The sequence below is a fragment of the Lepidochelys kempii genome, chromosome 12 (assembly GCF_965140265.1).
Source record: "Lepidochelys kempii isolate rLepKem1 chromosome 12, rLepKem1.hap2, whole genome shotgun sequence".
Taxonomy (NCBI): domain Eukaryota; kingdom Metazoa; phylum Chordata; order Testudines; family Cheloniidae; genus Lepidochelys; species Lepidochelys kempii.
In genome coordinates this window covers 6,531,264-6,555,765 of record NC_133267.1, presented here as the reverse complement: position 1 = coordinate 6,555,765, position 24,502 = coordinate 6,531,264, and the positions used below count along the sequence as shown (strand labels likewise).

The following is a 24,502-nucleotide window of genomic DNA, read 5'->3' as shown; positions in this document are numbered from 1 at the left end:
TTCTCCCTCTGCAAACAAACCAGCTCTTTATCAGGAAGCTACAGCAGCTGGCTGGAGGCTTGCCGGTTTTGGAACTTTCCTTTCAGCCAGGCTGCATGGGGGTCACCGGTTACCAGGTAACTGCAGGGACACTGCTCTGGTTACTTAGCAACCCTGCCCTCATCACCTAACAACTACTTGTGATATTGGCTGCCTGTTGCTATGGGGAATAAGGGATCAGTAAACAGAATGACTGGAGTCCACCTCAGGCCTGAGACAACGCGAAGAAAGCTGAGAAAATAGGTATCCCTTCGGTTTAGATATTTATAATTATTTACTATTTATGCTATGGCAGCACCCCAAAATGTGCGAGGCTCTGTACAGACATTTCTAGTCGATCCTAAAGCCCGGGTGGTTGCTTTTCCTTTGCACTGTCTTTGTCGTGTCTTTCGACCAACCCTGCTCACAAGGGAAGAATCTAAGGTGTCCAGAAAAACTTGCACGTCCTGGGGCTGATGTCTCTCTCTTTAGATCTACAGGGAGCATTTCTCCTGGGAGTCAAATGTGGCAGTGCAGGGAAAACTCACAATGAACTCCCTGCCAGGTGCTTCCTGAATGCAGCAAGATGCACATGTCAGAGCTTCGCTCCTCCAAGTTCAGAGGGGTTAGAAGCCAGGATTTGAGTTCAGCTGGTTTTGGAGCTAGGGGTCCGCTGGGAGGTGGATATGAACTTTCCCAAAGTTTGGGAGTGATCCAAACCAGAGTGTTGATTCCGGTGGACCTCTGTGGGTGTGGTATGTAGGTGACTGAGTTGTTTGAGAGTGAGATCAGCTTACAAGAGAGACTATGAATCCTGAACCAAAATAGTACATTTAATGGTGTCCATGTTTTTCTAGGCGATTTTCACCATTGGTTTTACTGATCTCGGAGTAAGAGGTTTTCCATTGACTTTAACCAAGTTCTTCCCCAGCTTTGCAGATGAAAACAGGCTTCCAAGCTGCCATTGTTCTCTGTCTCTTCTTCTACCCCTCCTGCTTCAGAAACTTGGGGAAGTAATCTACAGTCCCTTTTTGCCTCATTTGCAGTCATGTACCCTCCGCAGATCTGAGCACGTTGTTATTTCTAAAGTGCTATGAGGGCCATGGCTCTTTACAGCTGACCAGGTCAGGTGCCAAACAAGACCGAAATCTGCCCTCCAGTGTTTTTCTGATTCCACTGCCATTGCAGTGAGCATCTTACAATTGACTTCAGTGGGAATCGGATCAGGCCCTAAAAAGTCATGAGTGGATCCAGTATAGACCAATACAAACAGAACAAAGCCAGGGTGGCTCCTGGACAGTGCAGCTGGAGCTATGGAGTCACATTAGCTAGGAAGCTGATCCCAGCATCCAGGGCACCATAAGCAGGCATGAAGTGAGGAGTGGGCATAGGGCACAGAGGACGTAGTCAGGAGGGAAGCATGGGCACAAGGCAGGTGTTAAGGTGTCTGTGTCTGAAGATGGGCACTGAAAAAGCACCTCAAAGTAGGAGCTGCTTCTGAGAATTTGATCCTGAGTGACTAAGGTCACTGCTGTCCTGAGACTGCATGTACACCCGGCCCTGTGCCTTCATCAGGACTGCAAAGGGGTATCTGAGCTCAGAGCGTGGAACGTTCTAACAGGCCCTATTTAATCACCTGCCTGGTATGCCTGCAGCCCACCCAAGACCATTTGTGTTTTGAAGTATTGCATGGAAAACCCAGCAAACATTCATTGGGCCATCTCCATTTGATAGGTTTGTGTATTGTTCCCTTTGCTATCATACCGGCAACAAAACAGGGAAACAAACCATGCCTCACCTCTAGGGGATAAACTGGACATCCTGTACACATCACGTTATCAGGACACACAGTCTGTCGGTCAGGATAGATGTATAGCCGTTAGCAAGTAAGTGCCATGGTTTTGCACGTGTCTCTTTCATTTTGCTCTCTCGTTGGCCGTTTACAGCAATGGCCCAAGTAATTGATTTGGTACCATGGCCTGAAGATGGCCATCGTGTCTACACGGCCCCAGCTGTGCTCCTGCCCCTGGACCCTAGGAAAGTCATGCTGGCTGGAGTAAAGGACAGGCTTTTCCACCCAGACCTGCCAACCTTACGGCGAATGGACATGGACTCAGCAGGGAACAAACTCCCAGATGAACATTCCAGGACAATCACGGCCTGCACCAAAGGTAATGCCAGCACTGGGCTTTGATATACTCTCTGGGGAGGCAGTGTGGGCCTGTGGATAGTGCGCTGGATGGCGCCTCAGGAGAATGGGTTTTATTGGTAGTGCTTCAGTTGGACCATCTGTAAAATGGAGAAAATGATCCTTACCCCCTTTGTAAAGCACTTTGAGATCCTGGGCAGAGATGCTCTATATATAAGGGGCTAGGCAGCACTGTGGCCTGCAGGCAGGTAACACCACCCTTTCTCAAGCGCTGACATTATCCTATAAAACAGCAGCCTGGCTTTCAAAGGTGCTGAGCCCTACGACTCCTAGGGAAGTTACCGGGAGCTGTGGATGCTCCACACGTCAGAAAGGCAGGCCGCAAGGTCTCCGTCTACCTGCAGCCACTGGTAACCCAGAGCACTCTCGTAGCCTAGGTCACATGGACACTGCAGCGAGGCACGAATGTGACTTTCTTCGGTAATGTCATGCAGCATCTGGGCACTAGGTGAGTCCGGCATAACCCAAGGGACTCAGCTAAATACACAGCCTGCCCTTGACTACTTTACTGATGCTTCTATGAAGCATGCTACTGGTCCCCAGACAGACCATTCTACCAACCTGTCTTCAAATTAAGATCAGGCTGGTTTCAACAATACAGCCCTCCCATCCCAGGGTAACTTCTCACTTGTATGCATGCGCTAGCAAGCACAGCATAGCCCAGGGGTTCTACTGTAATCTTTGCCCTGGCTCTATAGAAAGATGATCTGAATCTAGATAATACTTAGGCCTGCCATGAGGGCAGGGGACTGGACTAGATGACCTCTCGAGGTCCCTTCCAGTCCTACAATTCTATGGGCTCACCTGAGGTTTGCAGAGCTGGGCTCACCTCGGTGTCTTTAGGCTTATCCCTGAACCCAAAGCCAGCAGCTTTTCAGTTCTTTTTGGAAGATGAGACCCCATGCCCACGCCTCGCAGGACAGACGTGGATTTCCGTCCCACAGGAACAGCCCCCATTCACTATCTGCGGTTCAGATTAGCTATGATAAAACCAGATGTGTTTGTCTTAGAAAAATGACAGGAGGGGAATCAAAACAAGTAAAAGTTAAGCAGAATAAGACATGACTGTCTAGACTTCATAAAGTCTACCTAGCCAGGCCAAATCCCATAGCTAGTGTCTATTGATCAGTTCCTTTCATCTCGGCAACGGCCTAGATTGTTCTTGCCAGCAGCAGGCTGGATTCAGTCAGTTCCAATGCATGTCTCCCCAGGGCTAAGGCTTGTCCCCTCTCTATTTATAGATTCCAGCTCCTTTGTTTTAGGGTGTCAAAATCCCTGGTTGCAATGTCAAACTTCCAGCCAAGCCTCCCTGCTCAATTAGCACGGAGACATTGCTCATTAAGTTTGTGATCCCTGCTCCCCTAAACTGAGAGCAGTTCCTCCCCAGTTAGCAGCTGCGGTGTAGTTAGCATATCAAAGAGTATCACCACCTCTTAGACAGTGCCTTTGTTTTCCTGCCTGAATGAGTGGGGTAGCATATTTCCTTTACCTTGTCTATACACAGAAGTTGATTTGAATCAGCTGAACCAAAATCAGTTTAATAACTGATTTAGGGCTTGTCTACATGGGGAAATTTACCAGCATAATTATACAAAGCTCTATAAAGGGGTTAAGCGAAACTGGAAAAAGACACCTTCTGGAATAAGGGTGCGGCTTCACTCAGATAATCAGCACCTGGCTTAGCCTAGTCTGGGTGCAAACAGTCACGTTACAAAGCCTTACTGCGTCCTCACTGGGGCTGAACTCACCTGTGTGTGTCAAAGACTCCTCAAGGCACATCCCATGGGTCTTTGTGCTGCAGAGCACTGAACTGCTCTCAGAGTAGCAGCCGTATTAGTCTGTATCCGCAAAAAGAAAAGGAGGGCTTGTGACACCTTTGAGCATTTATTTGAGCATAAGCTTTCGTGAGCTACAGCTCACTTCATTGATGAAGTGAGCTGTAGCTCACGAAAGCTTATGCTCAAATAAATTTGAACTGCTCTGTGAGTCTTTCCCAGTGAATTTGTGGATGAACTTAGAATCATAGAATATCAGGGTTGGAAGGGACCTCAGGAGGTCATCTAGTCCAACCCCCTGCTCAAAGCAGGGCCAACCCCAACTAAATCATCCCAGCCAGACAACTTGTTTGTCTTACTGGGCACAGGAGGGGCTTGTGGGAAGGCAATGGACAATGCTCGGCACCCGAGGGGTTTAGCCTGCATCCTCGCTGCAAAGTGGGCCTTACCAGACCACATGAAAGTGGCACCCAGGTTTTAAGGTGTAGTCCAGGCTGAGGCAGCTAGCCTGGGTGGAAAGAGGCACTAGAATTGAGTGAGCGGGTTTTGTGTGAGAGGGGGCAACACCCAGTGAAGAGCCAAGTGCTGCAAAGACATCCCGAAGAGTGTCCCCACAGGGAGTAATACTCCTCTAACTATAGTGATATAATTATACTTGGCATAGTTGTACTAGTGACTTTCCCCATGTACACAAGCCCATCATTTAACAGGCGCAAACCTCTGTGTGGACACACATATCAAGTTACAGCTAGCTCTGTTGGTGTAGCATTGTGCCTGCCAGGCCTTGTCCGCTTGAGGAAGTTGTACCAATTTACCCCCAAAAAAGACCATCCCTGCCCACAGGACAAGCTCACCTCAGGTTTTAATTTACAGAAAACAAATTAACGCTGCATTCAAACTAGCCGCCAGGGCGTTAAAGTCCATACCATGCACACTCGTCCTGCACAGAGCCCCGAGGCCAGTGTCGTCAAGGTTAGGCCCTGACCATGCTCTACGGGTTAGGGCCAGGACGGAGAGCTTCCTTTCCCTGCACTGGCTTCACCCTGACGAGTGACAGACTTTTTATCTGGCCTGCTGGGTCCTGATTGGTCCACGCCTCCTGCAGGGCTGATCATGGGAGGCCACTCCAGGCAAGCACTGGAGGTCTGAACTTGTGGCTCTTCTCTGCATGGGGGGTGCCCCAAGCTGGCTGGTAGCAAACACCTGGAACACCCCGTCACACGGCCCCAGTGAGATTCTCACAGATTCATAGAGTTTAGGGCCAGAAGGGACCATCGAGTCTGATCTGTAGGTCACAGGCCATTAAATCTCATCCAGTGACCCCCCCCATGTTGAGCTCAGTGACTCGTTTTGGACTACAGCAGCTCCCAGAAAGGCGTCCAGTCTGGATTTGAAGACAGCAAGAGCTGGAGAATCCACTACTTTATGTGCAGGCCAGGCCTGACACGCCATCTGAAATGCACTGTCCTTCTTGAATAGTGGCAATATGTTTGGAACAAGAAAGGCTCATCTTGTCACAGATGACATCATCCTAGGTCACTGTCAAGTGATCCTCACAGTCAGGTGAGGACAGTCGTACTGCCTCCTAGTGGTTGCAGATGTGAGCCGAGAATGCGGCTAAGAAGAGGGTGCACAGTGCGATTTCAGGGGGCCAAGCCTTCCTCTCTACACCAGCTGTTTTGGGGTGCACTTCCATTTGTGGTACCAAAGGGCGGGGGCTGCCTGTGTATCCTGGGGAAGGGTGTCATGCTCTCTAATCCTGAGGCCTAGTGACACAGAGCTGAGACCTCAGGCAGCTGCCTGCGCCCCGTTGCCACAGATCCTAGTGAGCCTCCCACTTGGCCTCTCACTAGGACTGTTGTGAGAGGGATCCAACCGTCTATGCTCTGGATCCCCTGGTGGCGTCAAGCCCCTGTAGACCAACAAAGTCGAGCCACTGCCCCAATCCAGGAGTCACTATGCACACGCTTAGGGCACAAACGTTCTATCAGGCAGCCCCCTCCGAGTGCTGGGACCTGCCGTCCACGCCCCCCAGGGAACAGCGCTGACCCTTCGGACTCCCTGTCCTTAAATGCACCCCTCTTCCAGAACTCCACCCCAAAGGGGCAATTAGTGAGGCTTCTGCTTACAGTCTAACTCTCTCTGGGACACACAGTAGTTGCTAAGCAGTCAATATGCATACACGGTCCAGTCGAACTCCTTTCTGTACCAAATAAAGCACAGGAGACCGCACAAAGCGATCAAACATCCTAAAGGCAGTGTGACCCTCCCCGCTTACCCTCCCTTTGGCGGATCATCCATGCTCCACGAGGCAGGGTCAGTCCTCCGCCCCCTTGCCTGCCCTGCCCCTTGCAACAACCTCCTTCATCTTAATCTGGTACAAAATGACTCTCTCCCCCCAGTTCAGTTTTCCCCAGCGAGTCCCTTTATAGGCTCCTGCTGGGGTCACCTGCCGCTTTTGTTCTGCTTTTTGGTAATTTCCCACTTCTCTCAAGTACCCCCCAGATGATGTCTAGAACAAACCCATTGTCCCAAATTGTTGTACTTCCACCACCCTGTCCAGTGCTGCTGATCACTCACCAGGGCCCCTGGCTTGGCAGAGACACGCCACAACTCTGCTAACTCTGGGTGGATCCACACTAGAGGCTTTCGTTGACTGCAACTTCCTGATCCAACTTCATCACATCAGCCCCAATTCAGAATCAGTGCCGACAGAACTTCGACTTCATCGCACCCATCCATGCTAACATAGCCACTCTTGTTACCACCGCTGGGGGAGCACCCGGATGGCAGGCTTCTGAGGCAGTCTAGCACACAGAGGGCCTCTGCAGCCCTGTCTGTGCTGAAGTCTCAACACAGTTCCTGCTAAGCTGGTTTTTAACACTATTATTTATTTGTAGTATTTCAGAAGAGTCTAGAAGCCCCAATAAACATCAGGACCCAATTGTGCTAGGTGCTGTACAAACACATAGTGAGATAAGCTCCTTGAACCAGGGAGTGTATGTCCTAAACAAAGACAGATGCAGCATGGGAGGGGAAACGGAGGCAAGGAAAGGGGACATGACTTGCCCAAGATGACCCAGCAGGTCAATGGCCAGGCCAGGCAGGAACCAAGGTCTCCTGACGTCTAGCCTGGTGTCATACCCACTAGACAACACTACCCCAGCATGGTTTTAATCAGCAGAGGTGGGGCTAAACTGTTTTAAAGCCATTTTCTAAAGCCCCATTCAGAGTGTTCCATTGCAGGACTCCAGGGGTCACCCTTGGGAAATAGGATCACTCCTAGATTCCAAAATATGTTCTAAAATAGTTTGGCCTTTTGCCCTCACTGGCTGGCCAAGCTGTGTCTGGAGCCAGTTCAAACGCAGTTTTTGAACAGGCTCCAAAGCCCAGTGCTTTGTCTTGGACACACTCCTGGGCCAAACAGGTGGGCGAGGCCAAACCTGCTCTCCACTCTTTGGAAATGACCAAGAAGGCCGCGGTTCTCATTTCTCTCCCTTCTGTTTCCTGCAGAGGATTTTGCCAACGCATCCTTCACTCTGGGAGGAGTCCCCAACAAGCGCCTCTCATCACTGGTGAGTCACTTCAGCCAAATGAAGCAGCATTATGAGGGACACTTACACATCTGGTGACTTTCTGTCTAGGTCCTGGCCTTCATGTAACCCACTTGTGCCTTCCCCTCCCTATAAGCTCAATCCTGAATATCACCCAGATCCACCTTTGCTTAAGCACTGAGGGACCTTCAGACATTAGCCAGCATCAGCTGTTTGCTTGGCCCTGTGCAAACAAATAAGGAACTACAGTCCCTGTTCCAAGGCACTTACAATCCAGAACAGGTACAGACAAACCAGCTCATGTCTACACTAGGATAATGTTCTTGAATTTGGCAATCAGTTTCCACCACTGGTTCCCAGCTTGTTCCCCAACTGGGGTTGAAAAGAACATGGCTGCTAGTAGACAGAGGCAAATCAGTTTCAATACCAGCTACAGAAACATGCCAAACGCCTCCTTCCAACCAGGGCAGAGTATCCCTTCTGGCGTGGGTGTCAAACCAATTGGTCCATTTGTTTTCAGCCCTGGTTGAAGGAAGATGTGGGGAGGGGACTGACTATGGCTGACATCCGTTGCCCTTGCCTACACTGGACTATTCAATTCTCCCACCATTGCTACCATCAACACAGTTCCAGCAGCAGGAGCCTGAGTGTAGACAGGGCACCTGCATCCTGTGGCATCTTAATCACCATGTTGGACCAGACCTGGGCAGGGTTAGATGACTGGTAGGTAAAACACCAGCAGAGGCTCCTGAAAAAAAAAAACAGTCCAACTCAAGAAGAATGGTTCACAAAAATCTGGGAGGTGGTTATGACGGGAAAAATAATGCACCAGTTACATACTGCGCTGGGGTGTGCACCTGTGGTGGGATATCTAAACCCCTCACTGGACAGCAAAGGGTTAAAGAGCAGATCCCGCCCCTGTGCCCTTGCAGAGCATGCGCCAATTGGAGGCGGGGCTTAAAAGGGAGCCGGCGGCCGGCTCAGCTGGGGTAGGGAGGAGTTGCTCTGAGGGTGCTGCAGGAGGATAGAGCCGGAGCTGGGTAGGCAGCCCACGAGATAGCTCTTATGGGGACAAACAGCAGCATGCTGTAGGAAAGGTTTCAGGGTTAAGCAGCCGGGTTAGTCTGTATCCACAAAAAGAACAGGAGGACTTGGGGCACCTTAGAGACTAAACAATTTATTAGAGCATAAGCTTTCGTGAGCTACAGCTCACTTCATTGGATACATTCAGTGGAAAATACAGGGGGGAGATTTATATACACAGAGAACATGAAACAATGGGTGTTACCATACACACTGTAACGAGAGTGATCAGGTAAGGTGAGCTATTACCAGCAGGAGAGAAAAAAACAAAACACCCCAAACCTTTTGTAGTGATAGTCAAGGTGGGCCATTTCCAGCAGTTGACAAGAACGTGTGAGGAAGAGTGTGGGGGGACCAAAATGAGGCTTGAATAAAGACTGGGAGTGGATGTGTCATAACACAAAGTAAAACTATTTCCCCATGTTTGTGTAATGACCCATCTATTCCCAGTCTTTATTCAAGCCTTATTTCCCCCCCCCCTTACTGTTCCTCACACGTTCTTGTCAACTACTGGAAATGGCCCACCTTGATTATCACTACAAAAGGTTTGGAGTTTGTTTTTGTGTTTGTTTTTTTTCTCTCCTACTGGTAATAGCTCACCTTACCTGATCACTCTGGTTACAGTGGGTATGGTAACACCCATTGTTTAATGTTCTCTGATATAAAATCTCCCCACTCTATTTTCCACTGCACGCAGCCGATGAAGTGAGCTGTAGCTCACGAAAGCTTAAGCTCAAATAAATATGTTAGTCTCTAAGGTGCCACAAGTCCTCCTGTCCTTCTTGCTGTAGGAAAGGGGGGGATAGGAAGTGACCCAAGGAGGCTGACTTGAGGTGCCCCAGGGTGGAAGATGCTGGATGGGCTCTGAGTTGGAACCCAGTCGAGCAGGAAGGCCTGAGTTCCCCTACCCCTCCTACAGCAGTCACTGGGTGGTGGACCATGGACCTGAACCTGTTCACAGCTGCCCACACTGGCCCTGAGAGAGCTGAATTAGGCCAGGTGGGTCTAATCAGCCAATTAAGCTGCAAAGGGGGGAGACTTAGGCTGTGTGGAGAGTGCTAATTAGCGGGAAGCTCACCTGTGAGGGGACAATCAAGGCTTCTGTAAAGCCAGGAGTCTGGTAACAGTGAAGGCTGCAAAGAAGAGGCCTGAAGTCTGTCCCCCAGAGGGGGGCACACCTGAGAAAGAGGTTACCTAGCAGCCTTAAGAGAGGGGGTCTGACTAGGAAGACTTCACTGGAGAATGAAAAGCTTGGGGAAGCATAGTAGGACAAAGTCCAGGGAAGAGAGCACTACGGTAGGTATAGCCATAGCCCTTAATTACTCGCTGTAGGGCTCTGGACTGGAACTCTGAGTAGAGGGTGGGCCTGGGTTCCCCGACCTCCACTGCAGAATGGCCATGCTTGGGGCAGTGAATAGGAAGAATGCGGGAGTGACGCAGCGGGTGTGAGGCTGCCTGATGCTGCTTGGGGAGAGACACTTTGAAAGACTCCCCTGGAAGGGGGATCACAGTGTGAGCTGGCTGGAGAGCTGAGTCACGAAGCCACGTTGCAACTCTGTGAGCAAAAGAAGAGCTGCAAAGGTAGAGGAAGAGAAAGGGGGTGCTGAACCAGGTGGAGCTAATCCCCAGCATCGCCAGGAGGCGCCACCCAGCAGCATGTCCTGTGACACATACCCAGCAAGATAGAAGATGCTCAGATATTTTGTTACCATTTATTCAATACTCAGAGTATGCTCACTTGCCCCAAAAAACAGCACATCTGTTCAATTTTTTTTTGAATAGTAACATTTGACAGACATACCTGGTCTGTTAAATGTGTGTAATCAGAGATTTCAACCAAAAAAATCTCACACACAAACCCCCCAAACAGTAGATGTCCTCCACTAGGATGAACTGCTGGTGGCAGAAGTTGGGATTTTTAAGGGGGAAAAAATATCTAAGCCCTAATTCTCATTTGTACTAAGGCCACTTTTAGCTCTCCAGCAGCTTAAAGGGTTTTTCTGCTTGCTTTAAAACCCTTTACACCATCTTAGCATAAATGAGATTCAGGGCTCTAATGTAGACACATTCTTGGACAACTGGTGGTAAATATCCCTTTGTGATAAGGACATCAGCTGCCAGGAGGGGCATGACTCATTGCTGAAAGGCTTTGGGGAAGAACTGTGTTGATAAGGGAGAGGAGGGGGAGAAGGAACAGGGGGATTGGAAGTGGCAGGAGATGAAAAGGTGTAATTGTAAATACACTTGTTTCTTTGATATATTTGGCCCAGATTTCTCCTGAATGTGGGGTGTGTGGATCTTGTTCTCTCTTCGGGCACTGCGGGGGGGCAGTTTGAGCTCAGTTTTGCTCCATGGCGCTCTCCCAAGGCTTAGCTTTCTCAGAAGTTAGTTACCTGCAAGGAGCAAACAGAGATAAAGAGGAACTGCTTTCTAAGCTCATCCTCTAAGCAGGATTTCCCTATGCCCCACTTCCTGTCAAAGTTGGATCCATCTGGCTTTTACTCCAAGCTCTGTTAAACTTCTGTTAAACATCCGTCTTTCCTGTTTCAGAACAGGAGCGAGTAGCTTGCAATCACTTTCATCAGCTCACGCTCTGACTAGTTAATTCCGTTGCCTCTGTGTTTTTTGTTACCATGTGCCATAACTGTGGGGCCTGGAGATTAAGGCAGCAGGACAGTTTCTACAGGTACTGTTATCTGAGGATTTTAGAAGCCAATGTAAGCCCAGAGAGCAGCTATTCATAAAAAACTTTAGAGAGGTAAGCGATGGTGGTTTTGCAGTAGAAGAAGGTAAGGATCCTGGATTGCACCATAAAAAGCTGTTTGCAGTGAGTGAATTCACAGAGAATGCAGGCCCACATTTCAGATGCTCAAACCCCAGCTTAGCCTAAGCAGTGGGATCATTTTCAGGGCAGGTGATAGGATGCCAGTTATTAGACCAACATACGCTTTGCAATACCCCAGCTGACAGTCGTTGGGACAAAGGGGCTTCTCTTTGCATATTTGTTGGCCTATTCAAAGGCACTATGTTGTGTACTTTTAGTAACCAATGCAAATACAAGCATTTTCCCTGTATAAAGGCCATGTGTGATGGAGTGGGCCAAGCATAGGAGCCAGGAACCCCTGATGTCTAATCCTGGCTTTGACACTGTCTGGTTTTAAGCATGTCACATCACTTCAGTTCCTCAATTGTTCCTATTTGTAAAATGGGGATAATACTTTCCCTGTATCACAGAGTTATTATGGAGATTGATGTTACTTGACAGTTCTGTAGCACTTTCTATCCCAGGCTCCTAAATTACATTGCAGGCACTGATGAGTTGATCTGCATAAACCCTACAAGGTAAGTATCTATTAGCAACTCCATATCACAGATCGTGGGACTGAAGCACACAGAGGTTAATGAGACATAGCTATAGGGAGTCAGCAGGGAGTCACTAGCAGATCTCAGAGTAGCAGCCGTGTTAGTCTGTATCAGCAAAAAGAACAGGAGGACTAGCAGATCTGCTGGCTCCCTGTACTCTCCCTTGGCCCAGACCCTCAAAGGTGTTTAGCTGCCCAACTCCCATTGAAATCCTTTAAGGATCTAGGCCCTTAAGTGCAAGATTGTTCTTCCTCCATTAATCAGATAAGGTTCACAAGACTTTGCCAAGTCTATAGCATTCTGATTTACACATATTTGCTGCATAAAAATAAGCCAACTAGCCAAGAATCTGGAGCCAGGCCCCTGCCAGGTGGATGTGGATCAGTCTGACTGTAAAAGGATACCAGAGTGAAAAGATGACTCTGGATTTTCTACTTGCTGGCTGCAGATTAGGGGGAAGGGGAGACTAAACCAGGGGTTTTCAAAATTAGGGGGACTAAACCAGTGGTTTTCAAAAAAAATTTCTGGCGACCCAGTTGAAGAAACTTATTGATGCCCGTGACCCAACGGAGCTGGGGATGAGGGGCTTGGGGTGTGGGAGGTGCTCAGGGCTGGGGCAGAGGGTTGGGGTGCAGGGGTGAATGCTGCAGGGTGGGGCTGGAAATAAGGGGTTCAGGGTGTGGGAGGGGGCTCTGGGTTGGGATGTGGGAGAGGGTCAGGGCTCTGGGGTGGGGCCAAGGATGAAGGGTTTGGGGCGCAGGGGATTGGGGCGTGGGATTGGGGCTTACTTCGGGGGGCTCCTGGTCAGCGGCACAGTGGGGGTGCAGAGGCAGGCTTCCTAGGTGGAGGCACGCGAGCAGCTCCGTGCGGTTCTCACCAGCAGGCACTGCCCCCCCGCCCCCATTGGCCAGGAACCGGCCAATGGGATTTTGGAGCCAGTGCTCGGGGCAGAGGCAGTGCGTGGAGCCCCGTGGCCCCCCTACCTAGGAGCCGGACCAGCTGCTGGCTGCTTCCGGGGCACAGCGCAGTGTCAGAACAGGTAGGGACTAGCCTGCCTTAGCCGGGCAGCACCCCCGCCGGGACTTTTAACGGCCTGGTCGGTGGTGCTGACCAGAGCCGCCCTGGCCCAGTGCCTTCCATTGCATCGTGACCCACGGTTTGAAAACCACTGGACTAAACTCATGAAATGGGAGGGCAGTCTATTGAATTGGCCTGCAGGCCAACAGCATGGGTGGGATGCAAAGGGTTCAACTTTGCTGCTTGCCCTGCACCCCACCCTTCCCTGCTGAGCTCCCAGCTGGGAGCCTGGCGTAACATCCCTTTTTTGCTTTGCTACTCAGGGGATGACCGAGCTGGGCCAGTCCCTCACTGCAAGGTACCGAGCAGGGAAGATGGCTCCGCTCACTCCCAGCACTAACCACGAGGAATGGCCAAGCTACACACAGGCGATGGCTGACTGGTCACGCTTCATCTCCTCTGCTGGAGAATTCAAGCTACCCAGCGTGAATAAGAAAGGTACAGCCAGGCATATGGGAGGGGCAAAGCCTCCCTTTGAAGGAAGGGAAAAGTCATCGTCAGTTCCTCTCTTAGATAGGCAGCTCGAAGACCCTCCTGCCTGCCCGTTTGGGAGACGGGCTCCCATGCTGCCTACTCCTTTTGAGGTTTAATGACTGGAGGCTCTTCCAACGAGCAAGATGAAGCCAGTCCAAGACTTCACTGGTAAAATGACAGCTGTGATATTGACCAACACAGCACCCCAAGAGCTCTGAGGGATTGTAGGGGCCACTGCCTTGTGGCTTGCCCAGGGGGTTGTAAGTGTGGCATTTCCACACGTACATGCTGCATCAGAGCCAGCCCATATGCACAGTAAATTGCCCTCTCTTTTTGGAATAGCCGTGCTGTCAGATCAGGCTACAGAGCCAGCCGGAGACACAGATGAGCCGGATACCGAAATCCATTCACTCTCCCTGTATTTTCCAGAATGACTTGCTCATAACCAGAGCCCCGTATAGAACGTGATTATGCAGAGTTTTACTTTTAGTTGCCACGGCTGTGGTATTCTAGATTCTTTCCTTTCATAGTAAAAATATTAAGTCTCTAATCCTGATGGCGGCGAAGAAAGCTTTCTGGTTGTGGAATGAACATAACCAACGCAGTGCCCGAGCTGGCTCAAAGGTGCAAAAGCTCCCATTTGTCTCCATGGGGTGTTAACTCAGGAACTTAGTGATGACAAGTCAACACCAGTTTGCTGATCACTTTTGCAGAACGTGCTTCCGCCAAACCGTCCCCAGGCCTTCCTACGTGCCAAAAACCCCCAATGTACTGCGGAAATTGGCAGCAAACTGGCCAGCGCAGAGTTGAGGGCAGTGTAAAATGAAATGAATATCTAAATATGTTAGCCAAGGGCACCCAGATGTTCTGGTGATGGGCACCACATCAGTCCTGGGCTGGCTGGGGCAGTGAAGGGGAAAGGACAGGAGGGGCTATTGCTTTATTCTTTCATTTTACATGGACACTGGCGAGCAGGGCAAAGCAGCTCTCTTGACAGCGCAAAGACCATCAGTGTGGACATGCTGGCCGGAGCTCCCTCCGCCTTTCTCCCTCAGCGCATCCAGCTGAGAGGGGCCAGAAATATTTTAAGCTCTTGCTGCCAACCTTGGAGGACAGGAGCCTAGCGCGCAGGGGGGATATTCACCATGAGGAAGTCAGTCTTTCCGCATTCCCAGGGGTTGCCATGCGGCGTTCTCCCAGCATGCCCTGTTGCCTGGGTATTGTGTGGGGCTATCAATTCAAGCCAGAATTAAAATATTAGCGTGCAACAGGGCTGGGGTCACTAGTGATAACAACGTGTGCACCGTTCTCTCTCCCCCCAGTGCTCGGGTTCAGCTGTTACGCCGTCAGGTACTTAAAGCCAGACGTCTCTCAGACATGGAGGGTAAGGAGTTCTCGGTGCCACTGAATTGCCGTGCAGCTGCCTCCTGCTGGGAGCCCTGGGGATCACACGTTGCCTGGGGAAAAGTGGAATTTACGTTTAACCTCCTCCAGACAGGCATTTTGCATCAACACATGGGATATCAGCCACGACCACCCCGTCCTTTCCGTATTGCTCACTCTGATGGAGGTCCTGGCTAGAGGGAAGGGGAATTCTAGGAGTTGCCAGAATGGAGAAATTGAGACCCACTGGGTTAGTGGAACACTGTCATAGGCAGGAGGTCAGACTAGATAATCACGCTGGTCCCTTCTGCCCTTAAAGTCGGAGTCTAATTCACTTCCAGATCCGGTTGGCTGATGCTGGGGAAGGCTCTTACTGTAGCTTCATAAACGTGAGAGGAGGAAAGGGCCTTTCCTTCATAGCCTACCAGACTCCTCGACCCCCCACAAGGGTTCTCAGATTTCTCTTTTACCAACTACGACTCGAGTTCATATCCCACGCTGGGCTTTACCACTGCAGAGAATTCCATGTCACCATTCCCCACCCTACAGCCCCCCCGGGATCCACTATTCCAGCCTGACTCGGTCCACAGGTAGTTACAGGTACACTCATGCCCCAATGTATGTGCACTGGGGGGGGCTGCCTGTATACAAGTCAGGTTCCTTGGGAGATTTGGGTCCAGAGATATAAGGAAAAGCTGTCTGGCAGTTATACTGCGGGAGGGGAGGCCAGGAAAAGGAAAGGAGCAGGCAGCTGCCAACTGGCAGGAGTATCTTTATAGTACCAACACCATCTCACCAGTAGCAGCAGCTGTCACCGCCCTGGGCTGCCTAAATCACAGGAACTGAACGGGAAGCAGCTCCAAAGTTCTACATTTCCTTCACAGTAATAACTCCCACCACTTCCAGACTGGACCTCCTCTCCTGAAAGCTTCTAGAGTGCTCTACAAGTTGTACTTCCCATTCCCTCGGCACTAAAACGCAGCCACATCTGGGGTGGAACATGGGAACCCTTCTGCACCTGCCACAAGGTTTTTTGCTCTTGTTTCAAGAACCAGAAGCCCCATGGGCCCACCACTGACCACAAGAATTTAGGTTTTACATCTCATTTGAGCAACTGTGACCCTGGGCACCAGAGGCAGACAGACCTTGCAGTCCCTTCTAACCCTATGATTGGCTCAGGCCTGACTGAGACAAGAGCGCCACCTATTGAAACATGTGCACCACTGCCTACAGCACCTGGATTTTCCATGATTATGTCCCATCCAAGGTGTGACCTGTTCTAGCACTTACTAGCTTCCAGATCTCACCATGTTTTGGAAGGAGGTCTTCCCTGGTCACAGAAAAGGTTTCTAGGTACCTTTATTCTTGGGAAATACCATTTCAGTTCCTTCTCTTGAGACTAATGCAACCTGCCAATATAAATCAGGTGTAATTCGACTGAAATCAATAGAATTACACTGGGTGGGAGAGGAGAATAAGGCTCAGGTCCTAGATTCTAACATTAGGCATGCAGCAAGTCACCCGGGGGGCTGCTACGGAAACCAATGGGAAACTTGACTTCCACACGTAGTGGTCAGGAGAGGCTGGACTCTAGTACAGTGGTCCCCAAACTTTTCCCTCTTGTACCCCCCCCCTTACCAGTAATGGAACATGTCCACGACCCCCTGGGCCGGGAGTGGAGTCACAGCCGAGGGCCAAGCTAGGGCCAGGGCCAGAACAGAGCTTGGGGCAGAGTGGGGCTCCCTCCCCACCCGCCCGCGGGGGCTGGCTTGGGCCCCGCCATGCTCCTCAGATGTTCCTCTGTGCCCCCTTAGGGGAGCACACCCCACAGTTTGGGGACCACTGCTGTAGTGGCTGGCCAGGTGGCAGCAAAAGGGTGCAGCTGGAGGGGAGGGGGGTGCTACTTGGTTACAGTGACCATTTCTGACCACTCTCTGTGCTGTCCTTCCAGTACTGCCTCAATCAGAACCCCAGCCTGGACAGATATGGACAGAAGCCCCTCCCTTACAGCAGCACGTAAGCAGCCCCAGGTTCCCTGACCCAGGCTGCCGTTGTAACCCCTTTGTGCCTTTCTGTGCCTTACAGTCTTCTGTTCCTTTGCAGCAATACTTTCAGGAACTTTGGGTCAGCCTACAGGTAAACAGCAGAGATGCTTCTGAATTCAGCAAGTGGGCCAAGGCGAGGGGGCGAGAGCTGGGGGGACAAGTGAGGGAGGCAGGGTGGGGGGAGATGGGCTGAGGCTGAGCGCTGAGGGGAGGGAGTGCATGGAGGGAGGTAATGTGTTCTCTCACCCTCGGGAAGTTGGCTGTGGGGAAGGAGGAGAATAATTTGCATAAAGCCCCTTGTCATCCTCCCTCTGCCAGATATTCCCTGAGGGCCAGACAGTAAACTCTATACGCTCCCTGGGGGACTATGCAGGTGAATAACTGCTCACCGCTGGAAGGAAGGGGTTCACAGTCAGGATCAGAAGCACACCAGCACCGGCCCCGGCTTACAGCTGGGGAGGAGACAAATACCACACGCACCCCAGTTTTGATTTGCAAGTGCTAATGGGATTCTGCGTGCGCACACATGGTCAAGGGACTAGCTGTCCTACTTTGGCTTGCTGCCAGCTGGGACAGTCCTAACCCATCTGCCTTTAGCCTAGCCTACATTTGGACAACACAATGCTACTATGCAACTCCGCCATCACACTGGACTGCTGGCAAAAAACTCTCCCCATCATGGGCCTGTGCAGAAAGCTAGCATAGGCAGGGAAAGCAGTTAGTGAATCATTCAGCCCCCGACTCCTTGCCGTTTAACATCTTTGAGCCTGTAAGAAGCACAAGAGCATACCAGGGCTGTACAGACTTTACAAACAGTATTGTCTACTGCAGCAGCGTGTATGAATGCCACACTGTCGAGAAGTTTACAGCACAACAGTCAGACTTTAGACGCTGTGGTTCTTACACCAAGTGCAATTCCTCCTCCTTGTCAGTCACTCGTATTCTGCTTTAACACCCAGGATTGCTGTAACTAAACCAGCATGGGGGCATATGGAAGTGTAGCTTGTTGTGGCCGCTGTCACAAGTTATGTTTTTTTCATTTGCGGAGTCTTGCATTTCACTTCTCCACCTCAGCATGCTCTTCACATAGCATGGGCTTTCCTGAGGGATTTTTTTTAAATTGAAATAAATCCATTTCAGGTTACATGCTGTGTAAGAAATCCAGATGCCAATTCCAGCTAACTCCAGTTAGGTGTACGTGCTCAAACATTGATCCCATGCCAAAATTAATTACTCTGCACATGTATACATGGAGCATCTACCAGAGCGTGCATGCAAGCCATTCGAATCAACACACTGGTTTGTGCAAGCTCCTGATAGGTGTGAGAGAGCGCGAGCCTGGTACCCTAGGACAAGACAAGTTAGTTCCAAATATTAGAGGCAGGGGCATGTTTACTCTGCACTTTAGAGGAAGCGAATAGGGATGCAGCTTAGGGCACTGCTAAGAAGAGCAGGGAGGAGAGCGGAGGTGGAAGGGACAGAGAAGGGGAGGGTCCCTGGAGTGGATAGAGAATAGGTGGGACTCTGGGAAGGAAAGAGAGGGAGAAGAGGTTTCTCTTAGGAACAGACAAGGGGAAAGGAAGTGCTCCATGCAGGGAAGATGGGCCAAGGCCCAGTACAAGTGCTTAGGGGGAAGGGGGATCACCTAGTGAAAGCATTTGAAGCCATTTGTTGTGCTTCATCAAATGCTGTGTCTGTTTTCCTTCGTAGCCGCTCTCACTACCTCCAGCCCTGGCGCTAGACGGCAGGAAACAGGAAAGGGTGTGGAGCCAGAGGTGAATCTACTTGGCCTCTGACAGCCAGGTCCAACAGCCAAAGCGCACAGGATCCAAGGGCAGGAGATACACATTGGTTCCACTTCCTAGCAAATAAAAACCACGCTTAAAATGTCTAAATATAAACGAAGAGAGGATGAGGGAGGGACTTCCTGGAGGTTTTCAGACCTCTCTCTTCCCTACCCTGCCATTCAGCCTGAGCTGTGAGGAAACCAGGAATGGAAAGTTGGTGTGAGCTGGAAAAGAAAGAGGTTTGCTGGACATTTTCAGAGATGCACCAGTCAATTATATGCAGAAGCACCAAAAGGCCCCAGTCAAAGATGAAGGCGCCACTGCGCTAGGTGCTGTACATATATCAAAGATACAGGCTCTTCTCCTTCCCTGCTATGCACATGTAGCTCAAACAAAGAATGCTGGGCACTGAGGCAACCCTTGTGTCCTGTCTGTTGGAGATGTCCATAGTGTCCCAGTTCTCTTCCCCCCCAACCTCCCCATCCATCTAAACCTGCTAGCATTTACTTCCTGTCATTCACTGGGATAAGGCTCAACTCTCCCGCACCCAGCCCTGACCTCCAGAGCACTCTGTGCCTCCCAGGGCCAGGGCCCTCCCCCTGCCAGCAAATACCCTGTCTGCCCAGAGTCCCTGCGAGAGAGCCATTTCCATACCATGACGCAGAACTTCCCAGCCCAGCTCTCTGTGCCTACTGGATAGTGTCATGCCTAGCAGCATTCTGCACGGTCTGGCAGAGCAGATTTAGGAATAATTGGAAGGTGCCTTTAAAATGGCCACAGGCCTAGGCTGGCCCAGTGGAGCTCTTTAAACTTGGGTGCGTCAGCCCCTCTGTGCCTCAGTTCCCCGCCTGTGAAATGGGGATGGATATTTGCACTGCTCTGCCTCTCAGGACTGTGGTGAGGATAAATACCTGAATTGTGCAGGGCTCAGATGCTACAGTGATAGGGTATGTGTCTTGCTCCCAGTTAGACAGACAAGCTGGGCGTAACAAAGCAAGTTACTGGAGAGCACGGAGAAGCAGCACTGGAATTGGGCCCTGCTGAGCAGACAGTCTTCGGACAGATGCCAAAGCCAGAAATGCATGGCCCTGTTAGGAGCTGGTGAGGAAAGGGCCATTGCATTAAGTTTTACACTGACCCCTTGCTTAAGAGACATTCCCGGGCTATAATGCTACCCGGAGATGGGTGCTAAGGGAAGGCATGGAGCTGCATTATGCCAGCAAGAAATAGTCACAGTATGTTTGATGCTTAACCATGGGGCAAAAATAGATCCCTTCAACGCCAAAGTGTCTAATTTCTGTGGCTAACGCATTCTGGCACCTCCGCTTCGGTTGAAATTGTAACAAAGGGCAGCTGACACCATCCAGCGATCAAGGGCATCAGCAGCGACTGGATGCCGGAACTTCAGCGCCAAAAGCACAAGCCCCTACCACCCCCCCCGGGGCAACTTGGAACGAAGCTGCAGCTGTTTGAGTGGCTAGTGCAAGACATACTAACTAAGCCAGCCCATTTCAGAATCACCTCTTGGTAGAAGGTGCCGAAATGGAAAGAATTTAGAAGGCTTTGAGTCAAAGACTAACATCTTATCCTGGAGTTTGGCTTGGAGAAGAGTGGACGCAGACACAGGGAGGTAATGCCAGGGGTATATTAATTCTTAAAAACCTACACCAGAAAAAAACAGTATTAAAAAAGGTGGACAAGCACCCACACACCAAATGGCTCAGTAAGAAAGGCCAATAGTGGCAGATGGGAGCCCAGTGCTAGGCAATGTCCCATACTCCCGGGAACTAGATCTTCATCTCTATGAAAGGGCTTTAGATTGAATTTGGTTGATTCCTCCTGGCGCAGTATTCATGGCACGTCCGTTGATTAAAACCGGGCTGCGCAGCTCACTGGGCATTGTACAGGGTTTCAGGACGGCAGCACAGTCCAATGGAGTGGAGCACTGCCTGGGAATCTACAGACCAGGCTTCTTATCCCAGCTCTGCCAATGACCTGGTCAAGTCACTGCACCTCTCCCTGCTTCTGCTTCCCCTCCCTCCCTTGGTCTTGTCCATTACACTGAAAACTCTCAGGACAGGGAGCGTTTCATATCCTGCATGCACAGCACCTAGCCGCACTCTCAGTGGGAACCTTGAGGGTCCTGTAATAACGGGTGTATGAAATAGCGTGAAGCACCTACAGCCAAGGACAGGCATGGGGAAAAGATCAGGAAAGAAACCACAACAGCAGGATGCTGGAGTAGCTTTTAATAGGGTAATTGTACTAGAGCGATGCAGTCCTAACCCAGCAACCCCAGCCACACCGCTCCACACAGGGCATACCGCAGCAACAGTTGCTCGGTCACAAGACAAGTAACAGGGCTGGGGCAAGTTGGTGCCTGCGATGCAGTTCTATTCCGGGCCATTCACATTCTGCCTCACCCTCTTAAACACAAGGACAAGCGCCAAAATCCTACCTGAAAGCTACGAATGCTTTTTCGGGACAACTAAAAAGCCATTCAATGTACGTTAAGCCTGTGCAATTACTGGTTTTGAGGCAGGATGAAAGGAGTCTGTAAAATGAAGGTTATCCCTTCTCTGCTTCAGTATATTTCAGGTGGAAAACACATCACACGTTTATACAGAGCACAGTTCTGTCACCCGCGTGCGGAGCAGTAGGATTTACCTGCAGGAGGTAGGGGCGTCTCAGCGAGAGACCGGATGGCAGAGTCAGGCCCAGAAGAGAGCAGGCAGACACCCCAGCTGTCTAGTTGCTTGGAAGATCTCATAGTACTTTCTTGTTCATTGATGAGACCCAAGAGTAGCAGGGAGGCTTCTGTTACCTGCCCCTGAACAAGGCATTGCCAAGGGCATTTAACAAAATGGAAAAGTGGAGTTAAGAGACTAATACTTATTCCTGTGTGGCAGGCCCCTCCAAGCAGGGTTAGAAGGAGCTTTTGGTACAGAAATCAGTGTTCACCAATTCTATTGTGCAGTTAAAACCTACCTCAGAACTTTGTGTTGCTCAGTCCACTCACGCTGCTGTGGAGGCCATGTTCATCGCCTGCAAGGAGCCTTACCCCGACTCTACATCCCCGAGAGCTTTATAGGGGCACCAATATAATGGCTATCACAGCTTTGATTCCAAAGGAAGTTTCAGCTCATGCTGCCCATGCCTCAGTGTGTTTTGACGAGCACAGCGGTCTTGTGCCTAGGGTCAGTTTAGAGCAGACAGGCTAAGTTACTAGAGAGCAGGGCTTTAGAGCCATGAGGAAGGATAAAAGAGGGAGATACAGTGCTCTTCCCGGTCTATCCAGGGAAGGTGGATGATCAAAAGGCAACTTACAAATAACAGGACATATCTGTTTCTAAGACAATTAGGAGGTCGAATCAAATACAGTATTTCACTTTCCAGCAAGCTAGGAGTAACAGCACAGAACACAACCAGCTCCTGTCAGTAAACAGTGACCCCAGTCCCTGAAATGGAGAGAAGCCTCCATGATCTTTGACACAGGCCCAATTAAAGGGATTGCACAGAAAGGTGGAAACGAAAGATACAAGCCGAGAAATAAAACAGCCCTTCAGTACGTTCAAAGCAGCATGAAGCCTTTCAGTTGAGTGGATTCCAACCACTTCCCCACTGGTACTTAGCTGATTGCTTCCATTGGAGCCCTGCATCACAGTAGGATGGGAATAATGCCTATAAATATAATATCCTCTGATGCTACTCACATTCCCACCTGTGTGGCATGCTGGTTTAAAGTTAGACTGAGAATGACAATGGGAGAGCTTTTCATTGACTCAGTTGGCCTTGAAAACATTAGGAGTGCTTACCTTATAGAGGAGACGACATGGAGCAAACATGTTAACGATACACAAAACATCGAGTGGTCTGGACAAGGAGTATTGACTGGACACTGCTACCCATTCTCTCAAACATTTTAGATGTGGAAAGTGAGGCCGCGAGGTGACGTGCCCATGGTCACTCAGCTAATCAGTGTCAGAACCAGGAACAGAACTCTGGTCTCCTGATTTGTGGAATGGGAAAAGCAGTAGCCCTTAAGCAGCACTGAACAATGCAAATACCATCACAGGCAACACAAGCTGGTAGGAGAATTCCAGAGCAGCACCACCGAGTTACTCAAGGTGGTGGTGGGGGTAGGCACAGAAGAGGTTTTTCCAATCACAGAACAGCCTTTTTCAAAAAAGAAAAAAAAAACTAAGTGTGATGAGAAATGGTCGCCGTTGTGGATATTCTTTCTAAACACCTTTCCATGACATCATTCATTTCTCAAAGACGTTTTCTAAATTACTGAAACTCCTCGTTGACCAAACCCCAGTTTCCAGTAACAAAACAGTGTTTTTGGTAAACGACAAATGTCTATCGCAGTTTCAAAAGCTATTGCAAAATAAAAGAGGGGGACCCCACCAACTTTGAACCCTGTGAAACAGGAACCACTTCAACATTTTGAGCAGTTGTGTTCCCACCGTTTGGCCAGCTCTACTTATTACTCGTTAGAATTTAGCCAGCTCTTAACCCTTTGATTTATGCAGATTTCTTGGTTTTATCGTTATTTAGTAAATTCCAAATCAAAAGACACTTACTGTGCAAAGCTGCCAGCGTTTGGGGGGTGAACCGGCCCCAAAGACATACAATATTATCTGATGCTCTAGAACAAAGTTCAAACAGTTCCATATTTTAAAACCCTAAAACACAATTTAACTCCCCCCGCCCCATGTCTGGCTTGGAAATAACCTTACAAATAAGGAAGCTAGGCAGTGGTGAGGGGAACCCCCCCGCCCCCCATTTACATCAATAATTAGACACAAGGCTTGAAAAACATGCCACAGAAGTTTTAATGCATGTGGTCAGAACCATGCTTCTCTCCCCTCCAAAAAGCCAGGAACCCCAGCAGCACAGAGCCACTCACTCAATACTGACCCAGAAGGGAAGGCAGCCACCTAGCTGAATTGCCAGCACCACCTTCCTGAAGGATCTAGGCCAGGGGTTCTCACAACAGATTTTTTGCTGGCCTCAGAGTGCGGCCACCAACTCTTGCTGGTGGCTGCTCTGACAATTTTTTCCTAAAATACTTAATTAACTTTAGGAAAAACAAATAAATATGCACATATCCATGTCCAAATCATTGTAATTTATTTATGTAGGGGTTTGGGTTTTTTGCAGACTCAATAATAAAAATAATGTACAGTTGTCCCTATTCTTTACTGGACCTAAAGAGAATAGAAACACAAAAGGTGCTTTGCATGTTTTGCTTCTTTGGGTTGATTTTTTTTAAGACTTGCTAGCTAGTAAGTCTGCTATTGTGAAAAGTGATGTTTGTATTTTTGTTAATATCACTTTTCACAGCAGACTTACTCAGCCCTGGCAAGCTGAGGAACAAATTAAACCCTGGATGGGGAGGTGGGTAAGGAGGCTGGAGGGCCAGGGCAATGGAGGACTGGATGGGGAGGTGGAAGTGAAGGTCAGGGCGATGGGGGTGAGTCTGGGGATGGAGCCTGGAATCCTGCTGCATGGGTGAGGGCTGGAGGAGGCAGCAGGATCCAGGGGCGATGCGGGGGCATGGGGGGATGGGTTGAGCCCAGGGCCGGAGCCTGAAGCCCTGGGACTGGGGGACAGAGCCTGCTGCTGCCGCATGGCCAGAGCCTGCCACCCACCACCCCAGGGCAGAAGCCCAAAGCCCAAGCCCCACTGCCCCCAGGAAGGTGGAGAACTCACACTGGTTGCCTGCTCC

At 50.1% G+C, this 24,502-nt stretch overlaps 1 protein-coding gene across 1 annotated transcript; it reads left to right on the top strand.

Moving 5' to 3' along the window:
• Positions 1-201: 201 nt before the first annotated feature.
• SPMIP8 (sperm microtubule inner protein 8) lies at positions 202-23,913 on the top strand. Its single transcript, XM_073307379.1, has 8 exons — positions 202-282; positions 1,965-2,189; positions 7,516-7,577; positions 13,343-13,517; positions 14,876-14,937; positions 16,888-16,952; positions 17,040-17,072; positions 18,692-23,913. The coding sequence occupies exons 2-8, from the start codon at positions 1,967-1,969 to the stop codon at positions 18,720-18,722; spliced, it is 651 nt and encodes a 216-aa protein (XP_073163480.1). The 5' UTR covers positions 202-282; positions 1,965-1,966; the 3' UTR covers positions 18,723-23,913.
• The last annotated feature ends 589 nt before the right edge of the window (positions 23,914-24,502 follow it).